General features: G+C 48.0%; 1 protein-coding gene across 1 annotated transcript in view; it reads left to right on the plus strand.

The window, feature by feature from the left end:
• The first annotated feature begins 225 nt into the window (after window positions 1–225).
• Window positions 226–12111, plus strand: part of DCLK3 (doublecortin like kinase 3) — a 46356-nt gene continuing 34470 nt past the window's right edge. Inside the window, exon 1 of the mRNA XM_059162149.1 lies at window positions 226–543. Coding sequence (XP_059018132.1) covers window positions 477–543 — 67 coding nt within the window. The 5' untranslated portion in view covers window positions 226–476. The remainder of the gene's footprint in view (window positions 544–12111) is intronic.

Raw genomic sequence — 12111 nt, forward strand, 5'->3', positions numbered from 1 at the left:
TGCTACCTACAGATAACGTGGGCGAGGCTCACGTTCAAAGCAGGATCCCGCCTGGCTCCAGGGCGCGCAGGGCGGGGAAAGAGTGCGGGAAGGCTGGGCCGCCCAGGGGTCCCCGAGGGCCACCTCCCGGCACTAGCCCGCGGAGTAGGGGTGTGGGCGCCAGTTCCCCGCCCTCCCCGCCCCGCCCCGCCCCGCCTCCAGGGCCCAGTGCGGCGCGCACGCTGGGCCAGCGCGGGGAGCGAGGCTGCGGCGCCGCGCGGTTGCTAAGCCCTGCGCCCGCGGAGACGTTCCCCGTGGCTGTCGCCGCGAGCGGCGCGGGGCGGGCGGCGGGAGGGAGAGAAGTGAGGGCGGGCGCCGGTGGGCGCTGTCGGGCGGCTACTCGGTCGCGCCCCGCCTCCCCGCTCCAGCTTGGCCGTCGAGCCGCGGCACCTCGCTGCCATCGCCGCACCCCGGGCGCCCGAGCCAGCCGCCTGGCCATGCCAGCCGCCGCGCCCACTCCACGCCCGCCGCCGCCCCCGGCCCGGCCCGCGCCGCCCCCTCCGGGTAAGTGTCCCGCGCTCGGGCCCCAGCGGGTCTGGGACAAAGAGACCCGGCTCCAGGAGGGGTGGGGCCGCCGTGCCGGACCCGCTGGGGTTCCCCAAGCGCTGTGTGCGCGCGTGTGTGTGTCCGCGCGCACACCTACACCCGCTGGAACTCGCTTTCTCGGGGCGGGGCGGGGGGGGCGGTTAGGGACATAACACCGTCCGCAGCTGATTTCCTCTCAGTTGCCAGCCAGAGGGGCCTTCCCGGGAAACGCGTGGGCATCGTTCAAGGTGCCGTGGAGCTGTGGAAGAGTGCATGCACCCGGCAGGCAGCTGACATTTATTGAACATCTCAATGTGCCAAGCGCCTTGCCCGGACTTGACCACCTTCCATCCTTTTCACAGCCTGTAAGGAAGGTGGAACGACAGCCTGCCCAGAACTCTTGACTTGCCCGAGGTCATAGGGCTTGGGAGAGGTAGAGCTGGGATTCGAACCCAGGTCTCCCGAGCTATCCGGCTGAGCTGAAAGAAAGGGAACACCTTAGAACTAGGTTAAGAAACACACAGAAGAACTAAAGACCATCAAGATAAAGGCTATGGGCAAAGCATTTGGAATTAACAGGAAAAAAAAATGAGTTTGTGAAATCTCCCATCACTTAATTTCAAATCTAAGATCACATTTACACTGCCTTCTACGTCTGGCTCTGGGGGCGAGGTGCTGGGGGGTGGAGAGAAGACTGTGCCAGGGCTGCGCAGAGGCACCTGGGGACACCTTCTCAGCGGATGCACCTGCTGGGGAGTGGGGTGGTGGCGGTGAGGAGAAGTTGTGGAGGGAACTCAGTTGTTATTCATCACCAATGTTTGTCATTCCATCACCTCACCTCTCCTTGTGGATTCCATCTCTTTCCTTTACTCCGTGTTTTGTCCAAGAGGACAGTGGTCAAATTGAAGCTGGCCCAGCTGCCATCACTGTGTTTCACCCAGCGTCTTGGCATTAGGTGGTCCTGTGCTTTGGTGACTGTTAGGAACTGCAAGGGCAGTCTGGGTTACTGCTTGGAGAGGTGAGTTCTGGTGGGCTGGTGTTGAGTTGACAATTGCCATCACAACCAAGAAGGCATCTAGAGTGGTAGCCAAGCACCGGGCTTTTCCTTAAGGGGCAAGGTAGCAAGAAGCAGGGGCCTTGGGAAGTAAAAAAGGAAAGGCATTTTGGGGTTGTCCAGCAGCCCAACTTTGGAAAAGCATTTCAGCTTAGTATTTGGATGCTTTGGGTGGTGCCATAGAAGACTTCACTAGAGAAAGTACAGAGAGGCAGAAAACGATGGAAAGTAATGAGTAAATGTAACTCATTTCATTTAGGTTTGAAAGCTCTTTGAGCCATGTTCTTTGATGGTGAGCTAAAAAAGTGTGAGAAGGGAGAGTCTCCGCACGAGAACCCCATGAAGCCCTCGGAAAAACAGAGATGAAGTCTTAGTTTATCATGGCCAGGCTGTGGGCAAAGCTTGGAGAGGGAAATGCTGGACAGTGGAGCTTCAGTACTAGTCTCATTGTCTGTGCTAGCCACGCTTTCCCACCTTTTCCTTTGGTGACTTGTTCACGTCGAAATTGGGCCCTTTACCACCCTTTAAAGGTGGTAAAGCAGAGCCCCTTTTGAAGATGCATATGTGGGGGCGTTCTTTGGGAAGGATGTTTTGTTAACTGGCTGGTAATGTAGGTCAGGAGAGGGAAATGCAGGGAGAGTGGAGAAGCGGGGAAGAAGGCAGTTGTACTGAGAATCAGGGAGCGGAGTTCCATCCCCAGAGGTCTGCAGCTTCTTGGTGACCTGGGGACAAGTTGCTATACTTCCCTGGGAATGTCAGTATCTTCAACTTTCTTTATTTAATAATATTTGTCTAACCAACCTCAGAGGGCTCTTGATGATCAAAGGGGAAGTGTTTTCATGGACTCATCAGACACTTCTTGAGCAAGTCCATAACATCAGTACCCAGGGAGAACTGGCATTCTCAGGGATGCTGGTGTGTGTGGAGGCCTTGTGGTGTAGGCAGGAAGTAATGGCATAGAGAGAAGCAGTTTAGTGATTGTAAGAGGGGACAAGGAGGTCTCCCTGGGAGGGGGCTGGGGAAGGATACAGGGTGACGTGTGTGAATGGAAAGTTCAGAGGACATCACTGTCTCTCCCACAAAGGCCTTGTTACGGACCTTAAGCCGTGTTACCAAGGCCAGAGTTTCTCAAATGGGAGTAATATGTGAATTCCTTTAAAGGAAACAAAATGTTGCAGATTCCCAGTGGAAACTTGATTTATTTTTATTATAATGCAGTTCAAAGATGTAGTGGCATGAAATAGGTCTGTACTTGCTTGGAGCTTGCATAGGACTATAAAAACCAAACAAGTATATATGCAAAAATATCAATACAGCCACAAACCGAGAAAATCAAATGAACTGGATGAAATTAGTGTGATGGACGAAGTTATTTTTGCTACAATGAAATCACTGTTTCTGATTTTAAAAACAACTGATCAGGTCCTGAGAATTTAGTGTGCTATGTGTTGTGCTACATGGGTTGCCTGATGGCTCGGTTCTTATTAGGTCTCTTTGTTAAGTCTGATTTGGGATGTTCTTATTAACCTGTGACATATTTCCGGTCGCTAACTATATTATAACCGCACAAAAACAGTCTGTGAAACTACGGGCAGTACTTAGCGTAACATGTTTGTTCACATGATCCAGACTATGTTTCTGTTGATTTTTCTATGGATAATCTTAAAAAAGATTTTCACAGAAATGAAAGCACAAAGTTAAAAAACATAATTGGAGAGAACTGGCAAACCCCTGGAATGTGTCAGAGGATCCTCGAGTATTTGAGAAGCAGGTGGGAAAAAACCCTGGAGTGTTTAATGAAGGAGGCCGATGACCGGCTTTGTGGCTCAGAGATACTGCTTGGCCAGGCGTGGGTAGTTTAGTGGAGGGCCAGAGACAGGGGTTGGGTAGAGGTAGGGGTGGGGTGAGGAAGGGGGGTAGGGGTTCAGGTCCCACGTGCTAAGGGGAGGCACGGAGGCAGTACGTAGTTATGGAAGAGGAGAGATGGTGCCAGATTTGAGAGAGTTTGGGAGGTGGAATCCACAGGACTTGGAGACTGGCTGGGGGAGGTGTGGGGAGGGAAGAGGAGTCAGAGATACCTCATCACCATGGGGTCAGGGTGGCTGATGGTGCCACTGACCAGATTGAGGGCTGTGTCCACAGGAAGCACAGAAGAGCTCCAGGCTGGAGCTGGGCTACCTACCATCTTTCCTGATTGGCTTGAGCTTTCCTGAACTGAGTTCTGAGAACGGCAGCGTCTTGTAGTGTCTGTTTTTTCCTCTCCAGGACTTTTCGTTAAGTGCTTGTTTGGATGATAGGATTGGCTTTGTTAGCCTTTCTGATGTGCTGGCTACTCCTGACCTGTTGGAGCAGGTTCTCTGTGGCCTGATTAGGCACATCCTCTGTTTCTTCTCTGTGTTTCGAGAAAGTGAAAAATATTTGAGAAAATCGTGGATGGTTCTGAGAGAGAAGCTGTCAGACCATATAAAATGAGATTGGTTATCTGCTTTTGGTTTTTAAGAGCACCAAGTCTGTTTTTCTTTTCTTCTTTTCTTTTTTTTTTTTGGACAGAGATACTCAAAATTCTCCAAAGAGAGAACAGGTGTGGTGCAGGTTAAAATGATCTCTGGGTAATTATGTAACAAGGAATCTGGAAACTCTGCCCTCAGGGGAAGCCGTGGGCAGAGAACGAGAGGGCACCCAAACAGACACACCAATGGAAAGGTCACAAACTGAAGACAAATCACTGGGGTGACCAGAGTGAGATCTTATGTGAATTAAAGTTATGGGCAGGAAATAATTTAAAATGTAACCTGGTGTTTCCTCTTTGTGTGAGTTATTAACCTAATCTACCTGATGGAAGCCCCAGGAGCAAGCTGCCAGAAGTGGTTTCTGTTTGTGTGTTCTCACTCAAAACCAACTGCTACTTATCTCTTGGCCTCTGCACAGCCATGACCTTCATGGCAGAGCTTCTGATGTCCTCCAGGGGACCCAGGCTTTGCTACATCTCTTTGGAACTGGTGACAAATGGTCTGTAAGGAAGTGCTGACCTGTCATCTCCAGAGACCACATGCTACCGGAGCACAGGCACTGTGCCTTTTCATCTTGGACTCCCCCCAAGACTAGTGGAGCATTTTTCCTAAGAGCTAGCTCCGTACCCGTGAGCTAGTCTAGGGCACCTTTGGGAACCATTGCTAGGCATCAGGGCTGGTCAGAGGAGCAGATGTCCCTGGCCACAGTGGCCTGGTTTTTGGAACGTCTCTTCTGGGAATAGGTTGGGTGAAGCTGGTGTTCTATGTAGTTCAGACGCTGTGTTAACTTTTGATGGGCTGTAACCAGATTCCTCGAGTCCCTCCATCTGTTGCAGACAGCCTGTGCTCCCCAGATATTAGTGTGCTCCTCTTCTTTAGCAGATGCTATCAGCCCTGGCGTTAGTTCCTGTTCTTATGGTTCCCCTATAAGCCGCTGCAACTGCGTTTGAGGGCTTTCTCCGGCTATAGGAGACTGGCTTGCCCTTTCTTGGAGAAAGCTAGAAGTGCTGGAGAGTTAATGCCCCTGGAGCCGCCCCCAACCCCTCATGGAGGAGAATGGGTGGATGAATATCACAGTTACCTTGCCTCTATGGTAGAACAGGCAACCCTCGGGCCTGTTCTACCCGTTCCCCCAGAAGGTTCCTCTCCGAGCCGAGCCCAGGTTGTCCACAGCAGCAGCCAGCTTGCCTGCGCTGCTGTAGAGCCTCATTGCTTCATCCTCCTGCAGCACGTGCTGGGGTCACCTCCCAACTCAACTCAAATCCTGACCCAGGCTCTGCTTTTGGGAGAGTCCAACCCAAGACCCTTTTGGGTTGAATGGGGCCACTGGACTCTGGGTGGAAGTGCTGTGGGCTGCTTCTCTCTCTCTTTTTTTAAGATTTTGTTTATTTATTTAACAGAGATCACAAGTACACAGAGAGGCAGGCAGAGAGAGAGAGGAGGAAGCAGGCTCCCTGCTGAGCAGAGAGCCCAATGGGAGGCTCGATCCCAGGACCCTGAGATCATGACCTGAGCCGAAGGCAGTGGCTCAACACACTGAGCCACTCAGGTGCCCCTGGGCTGCTTCTCTTGCAGAACAGATAAGACCGGGGACACTGCCATTGCATCCATCCTGCTTGGAAGGTTGGAGATGGATGAAGGCTGCTTAGTCCACATGGAATTCTTAGGGCTAAGAATTCTTCTTATGTAGCTGCTGAGCTTGGCCTTTGAGGCCCTTACCTACCTGCCACGTGGCGCCAGCTCTGTCCATGTGGGGTACCAACACTGAAGTCAGTCCATCCTCCATTTCCCCATCCTGTGCTGATGCCTGAGAGCTCAGGATCTTCCACTTGTGACCTCCTTTAATGCTTCCAGTGTCCAAACTTGTTCTCCCTTCAGTGGTTTGATTAATATCAAAATACAATTTATTTATGTGTTTCTGTTGTTTTTAGGTAATCTGGAATCCAAATTTATTTCACTTCCAATTATTAACCAATTATTTCAGTACTGAGTAAAAATGATTCTTTCTGATTAGTTCGTAATGATCTTGTATTATACATCAAATTCTCATGCAAGGTGGTATCTATTTTGAGGCCACAGTTTTTCTTTTTTCCTCAAACCCAGCTATTCTTGTGTAAGTGCAAGATCTTGCAACTGGAGTTCCATAATATATTTTACTATCTTCATTACTCATTCTCATCTCTCTCCTGTCCTCCCTCAAAAATTGCATCAGTACTTAAATGGCCTCAAATATACAAATTACAATGGGAAAGAACTGATTTTTTTTTTTTTTTTTTTTTTTTTTTTTTTGAGAGAGAGAGAAAGAGAACATGCAAGTGAGTTGGGGAGAATAGGGAGAGGGAGAATCCCAACCAGGATTCATGCCCAGCACGGAGCTTGACCTCACGACCCTGAGATCATGACTAGGAAGAATGGATACATTTAACTGATGAAGACTTCATATTCTGGAATGGAAAGTCATGTAAATTTGCTCATCAGTGTCTCTGACTGGCACTAGACATCACTAGCCCCAACATCATAGTCTTCCCTTAGATGATTGACACTTGTTAGTAATAACATGTTTATATTGTGAGTCTGGATAAAAAGATGATGTCAGTAATCTTCAGTGAGGCTCTATGTACACTGTTGATGTAGAACAAAATAAAAGGACACCACAGCCCTGGGCAGGTCTTACCTTGTGTTTGAGTTAAGAAAACCAAAATCATTAGCCATATTAATTCAAGAAGGAAAAGGAGACAGAAAGCAATTGCGTATATTAGATTGAAGCTCCATTTTCTTTTTGGAACTTGAAGTCAACTGATGACCAAGGATTGCAGACCCTGCCCCATAATGTAATTTTGAAGAAGCTCCTTTGTAAAGTTTTAAGTCTACTGTGTGTTGGCTATTTGAACCTTGGAGTGCTTTCCCTCTAATGTCATTAGTATTAATTTAGAATTCAAAGAAGTTGATCATTTTCTACAAGAATGGCATAGCTGAAGATGTCTTGCTGATTTTGAAGATGGTATTTTTCCAGAGTTGTCCCATACTGTGAAAGGGAAACAGGAGTCCACACTCACATTAAGGAGAAATAAAGAATAAATGAAAAAAAATCCGAGAACCAGTTGAAAGACCCCTGTGGTTCCCATGCTCCCTGGAACATTTGTTAGTTATTGGCTTTTTTCCCCAGTTGCTTTGTCTACATTACAGAGCAAAGACAGCAGAGGCTGCCTGGTTCTCTTTTTTAGCTTGCTCTCTTCATCATGAGTACAAAGTAGGTGTCTTTGTGAAGCTGTTGGTGGAGAAGTGTTGGTGGAGAGGTGGAGAGGAGATGGGTAGGGAAACAGTGATAGCTCTCTTTATCTTGCCCCTCCCCCCACTGTTAGCTTGGCCATAAACAGGACTTGAGGGCTTTTAAGTAGTCTTAAGTGAAGATTTTAACAAAGAAAAAACATACATGATGGGTTTTTATTCTGTGGGGAGGAGGGAGTGGAATTTTAAATATCTGCCCATCCCACGGAGGGAAAACGAGGAAAGTTTTATATTCTCCATGCTGCCTTGAATAACTGTCAAAAATTCTCTGCAGTTTTTGGCTAGCTGGCTGCCTCGATCTGGAGGCTGGCATTGTGTTTTCTTAACCTACAATTAACTACCATCCACTCAAAATTCAACCAGTAACAGTCATATTCTTTGGTGCTTTTTAAGGAACTCTTTCTTAAAGGTTCTTACAGTTCTTTTCCTATCCTTGAAAATACCAGTTTTTAGTATAAAAGTTACAAAATTAGATATTGGGAAATTTACTTACCAAGGGTCTCCTAGGCCACCCAGCCTAGGCACAGTAATTTTAATTAGTTTAAATTGAAATTGCAAATAGCCCCATGTAGTCAGTGCCCTTTATATTAGCCGGTACAGAGCTGGAGGGCTGGGAGACAGGGGTTAGAGCATCAGGTAAATGTTGTAACACCAGTAGTGGTAAGCTGGGAGGGAAGCAGCCGCAGTTTGGTGAGTGAGGGGGATGGAGCGGTTGAGGATCTTCATGGAAGACATCTTGGGGAAATGATATTAGATGATCGATTGCAGACCAGACCAAAGGTAGGAAAGATGGTGTGTGTGAGGGAAATAGTTTGAACACACTTTAGGCATTTCTGGATAATTAATTGCCCCCTACTTTTTAAAAAAAGATTTTATTTATTTATTTGACAGAGATATCACAAATGGGCAGAGAGGCAGACAGAGGGAGAGGGGGAAGCAGGCTCTGCTGAGGAGAGAGCCCGATGCACGGCTCAATCCTAGGATCCTGGGATCATGACCTGAGCCAAAGGCAGAGGCTTAACCCACTGAGCCACCCAGATGCCACAATTGCCCTTTGTTTTTAATGAAACATGAAAGAGGGAATGCTTCTGAGAATGAATTTGAAAAAACATGTCACAGAACACTCAGTGTTCCTTCTTATTTTGAGATTTAAAGGCTTTTCATAATTTTAGGCAATGGTTAAAGTTCATGTTTCCTGGAAACAGAACCTGAGCTCAGGATCCTTGTGTATATGATTTTGAGGGAGAGTTGTCAGGAGAAGGGAGGTAGGGGGAAGGGGGAGCAGGGGACACAGCTAAGCAAGGATGTGCTCTCAGCGGGAGACAACCTCAGCCCGAGCCCACAGGAGTTCTGGAACTTGCACTGCGCACAAAGCTGGGCCCTCCTGGGTGAGGGACGGGTCTTTGGTATCCTTCCCTGTCCCCATCGGTCACTGATTGTGGGCCACACTGGTGAAAGTGGCGGTTGGCTGTGTAACCTCCTGGGTGGGTGTCTCCAGTCAGCAGAGGGTAATTCTGGAAACGAGAGTAGTGGTAACCGTTTAATAGCCAATGTTGGTAAGAACTGGTGGGTGGGGGCCGCCGCCTGGTAGGGGGATCGAGCTGGGCACCTCCATCCAGGACTGTGCTGACCCTCGAGAACGTAGATAACTGAGGAACGTGGATAACTGAGTAGCTTTGGATAGACTTGGGGGCAGAAACAGATAGAAGGTGTAGGATTTCTTTGGTCATCCTGGAACTTCCTGGCGATTGTGGACTCAGCCGATAGGTTGTTGTCATTAACACAATTACGGAACTATTGGGTTCTTCATGCAACACCTGTTTATCGCCAGCCTACCGCCTGCCTGGCATTGGGTCTGTGGGCTTGGATTCTTGCCAAGTGAGGGCCATTTATTTAGTAGACACCGTCCCTGCCAATGACATATTTGCAAGGGATCCTGGAGAAGCTTAACCACAGAAGCTGCCAAGGTTTACTCTTATCAAGGTTCTGAAGACACCAATCTTGGCTAAAACATTTATAAATGATGCTCTCAAAGACCTACGTAAAGCAGTTGGGCTCTTTGAAGGAAAATTCTACATTTTCTGCCCACTGAGGTTGGCTGCTGCTGCTGCTTTCTTTCTTTCTTTCTTTTTTTTGCTTTTTAAAGATTTATTTATTTATTTTAGAGAGAGAGTGACAGAGTGCATGTGCATGTGCGCCCACGAGAACACGACAGGAGCAGGGGAGGAGAATCTCAAGCAGATTCGCTACCAGGCATGGAGCCCCACAATCCCAAGAGCATAACCTGAGTCAAACAAATGCCCAGCTGACTGAGCCACCCAGGCGCCCCAGAGGTTGGCTTCTTAGCAGAGGAGCTGGCTGGCCATGGTGTGATTTAACCCTGATGGACTGAGTGCTTACAGGCGCAGATGACCTTATGCCTGTCACCTTGTTACGGTCTTCACGGCCATCCCCCTGGGAGGTGATGGTGGTCATGCAGGCCCCCATGGCAGTGAGGACCGGAATGTACTCCACCAGCAGAGATGAGGGCCAGGTCCCTCTGGGCTCTGGCACTCAGGGTTGGTACTGGGCCCACTGCTAGAGCTTTCTGGGGCCTGGTCTTGGCACGGTGACTTCCCTACTTTTAGATTAGAGGAAAACCAAATCCTGTTTGGATTCCCTAAAGGAAGAAAAGTTTGTACCTCAAGCTTTACCCCAACATCACTCCGTTTGGAATCTTAATACACTTTAGGGAGTTGTGTTTTTAGATCATCCTGTCTATGGGGGTAGCAGGAAAAAGCTCACTTTTTTATTGCCAGCGACATGAATACTCTGTGACTTTATTTTGCCCAGTTGGGATGCTGGCTGCTTTAACAATTAGGGCAGAGCTAAACTGAGGCTGCTTTGCTTAGGTCCTGTTGATGAGTTGGCGTCCTGCTCTGTTTCCTTTTGTTGGTCCCAGGAGTTTTGCTTTATTCCACGGTTACAACTGACATCTCTAAATTTGTCTGAGGCCATTGACACTTCATGTTCTTACTAATTGGCTGTGTGGCCTTGGGCCCATTGTGTACCCCTTTGTCTACATTTGTTTCTGAAAACCGAGGGTATTGGGTTATTGGCCTTTTGGTTCTAACATACAAAGAGTTTCACCCACACAGTCTCTGCTCCCACATATCCTCCTTAGGACTCCCTTTGCATCCTTCTTAGAGTGGGTCCAAGGCATTCCTTCTGTTTACAAAGGATGCATATTTCAACATAAGCAATTCCTGAGAATTTTTACCAGTAAACCCGATCAATTGTGTAATGACTGCATCTTCAATATTTATGGAAAGTTATTCCTCCATCTGATGTTCCCAGTCCTCAGATAAAGAATGCAGTGGAGCTAATCATGTTATTTCTTCCTGAGGGAACTTTGGTAATATGTATCTTTCATGGACTCCATCCATTTTATTAACTTGTCTTCTTTATTGGCATATAATAAATCATAGTATTCCCGTATCATTATTTTATGTAAGAGGCCTCAGTACTTTCCCAAATATGTTGTCGCTCCTGAATATAAGGGAAACATCAATTGTTTCCAAAACATGTGTTTTTTGGAAACATCTCCTTTTAAGTTGCTTTACTTGCTTGCTATTTAATTATATGGTGTACATGGTGGTTGTCTGATCAAGAGGTCAAAATCATTTAAAAAGGGCTTTTAAGGAATCCACGGGCTCCTTGATCCTGTATAATAATGCTTAGTGGAGGTGTCTAACGGCCCCGGAGGTGAACAGCTAATAAACAAGGGGTCAGAGTCTGCAGGACCAGCATTTTCAGATGGTTCAAATATTCCCAGTGTCTCTGCATCAGTCTGAGGTCCATCCAAACCGAAACAGGAAGATGAGAAAGGAGATACATGTGCTCGGTCTATCTAGAAGAAAGAAGATGGGTTTTGCTTGTAGAATTATTTCTGCCGCCTCCCCTAGAGAAATGGATTGTGGTGTAACTCTATCTAGCCCAGTGTGTTTAGATATTGTTAAGACACAGGTCAGTGGAGACTGGTGATCTGTGGAAGAAGGCCTTTGGGTGACCAGTCAGGAAAAGGAAAATATGAGGTCTTAGAGGCATCGAGTCAGCTGGAGATTGTCCTTTGTCCTTCCAAAGAGCCTCCCTGAGCAGCACAGAGAAAAGCAAAATTCAACCCAAATCAAGTTTCTTGGGCCACAGCAGACAATTGGGATTAAAAATCCAGGTCATAGAAAACAACAGCCTGGTCTGAGAGCCATGCCCTGTTGGAATTTTACTGAGTGAGAGGTGACACCTCAGGGATGAGATCGTGGGTGAGTTGGGGTGTGTTGGGAGGAAACAGTAAACCCAGGGGTGAGACAGAAGGATAAGCTGTCCCCAGGGGAAGCTTCCTTTTGGAAGCTTTGGATGTCGCAATGAGGGACAGCCTGAGTGACAGGGTAGCATCTGGTGAGCCTCAGCAAACCCAGAGCTGAAGGGAAAAGCGAAGCATAAAAGCTTCATGTGATGAAATCATCAGAAAGTGGGAGAAGGGTTCATCTGGAGGAAAAGTTGTTGGAGAGAAATGGCATTCTTGTGGTCCCTGGATTGTCTGAGGCCTCACCGGCCCTGGGAGCAAATGAGGCCACGTTAATATTAATGCCCAGTTTGGAGTTATGTGGCCCCCCTGCTTACACGGGACCTCAGCCAGCGTCCTCCGAGTCCCCAGGA

This window comes from Mustela lutreola, chromosome 2 (assembly GCF_030435805.1).
Source record: "Mustela lutreola isolate mMusLut2 chromosome 2, mMusLut2.pri, whole genome shotgun sequence".
NCBI lineage: Eukaryota > Metazoa > Chordata > Mammalia > Carnivora > Mustelidae > Mustela > Mustela lutreola.